General features: G+C 53.4%; 1 protein-coding gene across 1 annotated transcript in view; it reads left to right on the forward strand.

The window, feature by feature from the left end:
* MERTK (MER proto-oncogene, tyrosine kinase) overlaps positions 1-3,999 on the forward strand; it is a gene marked incomplete at both ends in the record, with an annotated part of 16,644 nt that overhangs the window by 6,371 nt on the left and 6,274 nt on the right. Inside the window, 2 exon segments of the mRNA XM_010011864.1 lie at positions 1,154-1,337; positions 1,506-1,657. Of these exon segments, the coding sequence (XP_010010166.1) occupies positions 1,154-1,337; positions 1,506-1,657 (336 nt within the window).

A 3,999-nucleotide genomic window follows, 5' to 3' on the forward strand; every position in this document is an offset into this window, starting at 1 on the left:
GCAGGATCCCCTCCCTGAGCTGCTGCTCACGCTCTGGGGGTGCACCCAGCACAGGGTGGGGGTTCTGGGCTCAAGCACACACTGAAGCTGGGTCGTGTTCAGTTTCCCATCAAGCAGCACCCCCGAGTCCTTCTCCTCAGGGCTGCTCTGGTGAAGTTTGCAGAAAGCCTGAGTTTTAAAAAATACATTCATTTGAGGTATTTCTCAGCTTCAGAGGAGCAGCTGAGGGTTGAGGCAGCTGAGCTGGGCTCTGTGCTCAGGAGAACAGCCGGTCCCAGAGGTGCTGGAGACCTTCTCAGCTTTAGGAGCCTGAAGGCCATTCTCTTTCCTTCTGGCTGGAAAATACTGCTGGTGTTGATGCTAAGACCATCCTGGGCTACCCAGGGGGCTACTCTTGTTGCTGAAGCAGAAAGGCAAATCTCCTCCACCCCAAAACCACGCATGGAGGCTTTTGAGAGGAGTGTCCAACTTTGTGCTTGTGGCTCACGCTGAAACGTGTCCTGTGGGTTGTCTACTGAGATAACTGTCTCATGCTGGTGTCCCGCATTCTTGCCTCTTTCCTCCCACTTTCCCAGCCCAGGCCACTGTTGTGGTGCTTCCATGAAAGGAGAGGCTTTCTGAGAGCTGTGTGGGCAGCTACATGGGTGCCCTTTGGGGAGGGAGCAGCTTGTGTGAAGAGCGTGACTTGGTTTAGTCCATTGAGTTCATCCGTGCTGGAGTCTGCTGAGGCCTCTGATTAACCCTGCAACACCTGATGTGATAAGGCCTGTGCTCTGATGTTCTGTGGCACGAAAAAGGACTTTCTTCGGTTTGGGACTCTCTGCATGTGATTTTCTGAGGTGCTCCTTTTGTTCCATGCCACAAGAAACAGCAAAACCTCCCTCTTCCTTTCACACTGATGGGATTTCACGTCTCTGCCATGTCCCACTGCAGCTCTTTCTTCTCCACATGTGTTGGAGCCCTCACCCTGGGCCCTGTAAATGTCCTGCCGTTAGCTACAGAGACAAGGCAGCGTGCAGGAGCGAGGCCCTGCTGGTGTTTGGATGGGAAGCAGGCTCTGGATCCTGTTTACAGATGTGGAATTCCTGCCACTCTCTCACCCTGCAGGTTGCTGCTGACTAATGCCTGTTTGTGGGCTGCTTTTTCAATTAAGGTGGAGGAAGCTGTTCCACGAAGCAATGTCTCACTTGTGCTGCTCACCACGGCGGTGCCTCCCCACGTGTATCACATCCAGCAGCTGCAGCCCATGGCAGACTACAACATCAGTGTTTCCTGCAGGAATGAGGTCGGTTGGTCAGCGTTCAGCCCATGGATAACCACCAGCACCACCGAGGGAGGTAGGAAATGAGTAGTGGAGGCTGAGGAGGGGTTTCAAGGAGGATGTTCAAGGCTGTAAGAAATACCCTGTGCTTTCTGGTTGAGCTACAGCTCATTTTCCATCAGCCTCCATATCCCTGCAGCCATCCTCCAGCTCCCCTCACCTTCATTCCCTTTGATTCCTGCAGCTCCAACCACCCCTCCACTGAACGTCACGGTGTCATTCAATGAATCCAGCTCCTCCCTGGAGATCCGATGGGTGAAGCCATCCCTGGAGAGGATCCATGGGGAACTGCAGGGCTACCACATCTGGTACAGGTGGCAGAACTCCAAGGGGCTGGTAAGTCACCAGGGAAACGGGGAGTTAAAATCCCAGCAGGCATCAAGCAGGGGTGTCCAGTTTGGCCTTGGTGCTTCCATGTGTTCTTTCTGAGCTTATTTGCCTGCAGTCTTGTGCTTCCATCTGGGCTGCTTTAACACAAGTGGTTTCTCTCTTGCATGTTTATATAACTCCTGGTAGTGCCCTAAGTGATTAATATTGTGAATAAGCAGCTCTGCGTGAGGAGACAAGAGGTTTATTCTCTAAACTAGAAGTGAGTTGCTCTTCCTGGTGTTGACAATCTGTGGTACAGCTTTGGAGTGGCACTTGAGGTTTGGCAGCATCTCTTGGCAGTTTCAGCAACAGAGTCAATCATACGGTGTTTGGGAGAGTTTGTTCCCTGGGCTTTGAGTTGTTCCTCACTCTGATGGGATTAATAGAATCCCAGCCTGGTTTGTGTTGAAGGGACCTTAAAGCTCCTCCAGCTCCAACCCCTGCCACGGGCAGGGACACCTTCCACTAGAGCAGGTTGCTCCAAGCCCCTGTGTCCAACCTGGCCTTGAACACTGCCAGGGATGGGGCAGCCACAGCTTCTCTGGGCACCCTGTGCCAGCGCCTCAGCACAGTTACTATTCCATGCACTAACTCATCTGCAAACCATGGCAGAGTTCCATAGCTCAAGGAACACTCTGGGGCTGGGGGCCTGCCCGTGAGCATATGAAGTTCTCTGGCACATCCTTGCTTGTCTTTTCTATGATTTGGGAAGCAGCCTTCAGGAATTTGCTGGGGTGAGGTTGGCCTGACCTCTCGGGCAGTCCTGGCTTATCTGCTGGGCAAAAGAGCCTCCTGGCCAGGCCCTGCCAGGGGTTGGGAATCTCGGGATAACTGCAGATGTATCCAGCTGCAGCCCCTGTGCTGTGGTTCCTCTGTCCCAGGCTGAAAGCACAGCGAGGCACTGATGGCCTGAACCCGGGGTGGAACAAGTGACTCACCCCCTGGCTTTTGTAGGATGCTGCATTTTCTGTTCTCCTTTTCTGCCTCTGCAAGGAGCATGTCTGCATCCCGAGTGAATCCAGGCAGGGAGCAGCGCTGCGGCCGTGTGACCAGCATGGAAGGGAAATTGCTGACACATTTGTCTTCTCTGGAGCAGAAAGCACAAAACAGGACTTGCCCTTTAAGCCCTGGGAGAGTGACTTCTGTTGTTGTTGTTGTGTTTTATACATTGCCCCAGTCATAGCATCATGGGATGGTTTGTGTTGGAAAGGACCTTAAAGCTCCTCCAGCTCCAACCCCTGCCCCGGGCAGGGACACCTCCACTAGAGCAGGTTGTTCCAAGCCCCATCCAGCCTGGCCAGGGATGGGGCATTCACCAGTCAGATGCTTATGGGCTGGAGTTTCTGCCTGGCTTCCTGGTGAAGGGATGTTCTCACCAACACTGGCTTTCAGGAGGCTCCAAAAATCCCTCTGCTGGGGGGTGACCTCAAGTGGGAGGTACCTATGGGAGGGACCTCAGCTCTTTGCAGGCAGAAGGCAGCAGTTGTGGCTGTTGCTGACTTGTTTTGTCAGCTACAGGTTTTTTGGGAGGCAGAAGTGTCAGAGCCACCCAAGGGCAGGTCTTTTTGTAAGGGCTGTGCAGAACTAAGAGCTTGAGCCTGTGTCATAACCTTCCTGCAGAGAACCAGGGGCTGGTGCAGGACCTATTCTGCCCCACTCCCCTGAGGCTGTCCTGAGCCTGGGCAGTCAGCCTGAAACACAGGAGCAACAGGTTTGCTGCTGAGGGGAGCTCGGACTTCTCAGAAATAAAGAGTCCGAGGTTTGTCCTGGACAGGTTGAATCTGAAATGCCTCAAAACAACCAGTTTAACAACCCAGCCCGACAAAGACGGGGTTTCTGTATCTCTGTGTCAGCAGGGCCACCTGCAGGCCTCTTCTCCACAACAGCTTAAAAACTGTTTTAAAAGCTTCCAAAAAGTTGGTTTATTTTCCTCTGAAACCAGCAGTTCTTGTTTGAGCCAAGGCTGCAGAGCTGGGACATGAAGGAATTCCTCAACTACCACAAGACTCATAACAAACATGCAGTTTGGCAGTTGTGTCCTGCAGGAAGGGCTGTTGCTCTGCCGGCAGAGCATGGTCTGCTCGTGCTCCTCATGGTCTGTGTGATACCAGCTGGGCTCTGTCCTCAGATGACACAGCAGAGCTGCTGTGGTATGAATGGACCCTGGTGGATTTTTAGGCTGGTGATAGGTAAAGGGTCTCATAGATTGGAAAAGCCCTTTCAGCTCATCCAGCCCAACCATTCCCAGCCCTGCCAAGGCCACCACTAACCCCTGGCACTGAGGCCTCGGCTCCACGGGCTGTGACCAC

The sequence above is a fragment of the Nestor notabilis genome, unplaced genomic scaffold (assembly GCF_000696875.1).
Source record: "Nestor notabilis isolate BGI_N333 unplaced genomic scaffold, ASM69687v1 scaffold25393, whole genome shotgun sequence".
Classification (NCBI taxonomy): Eukaryota; Metazoa; Chordata; class Aves; order Psittaciformes; family Psittacidae; genus Nestor; species Nestor notabilis.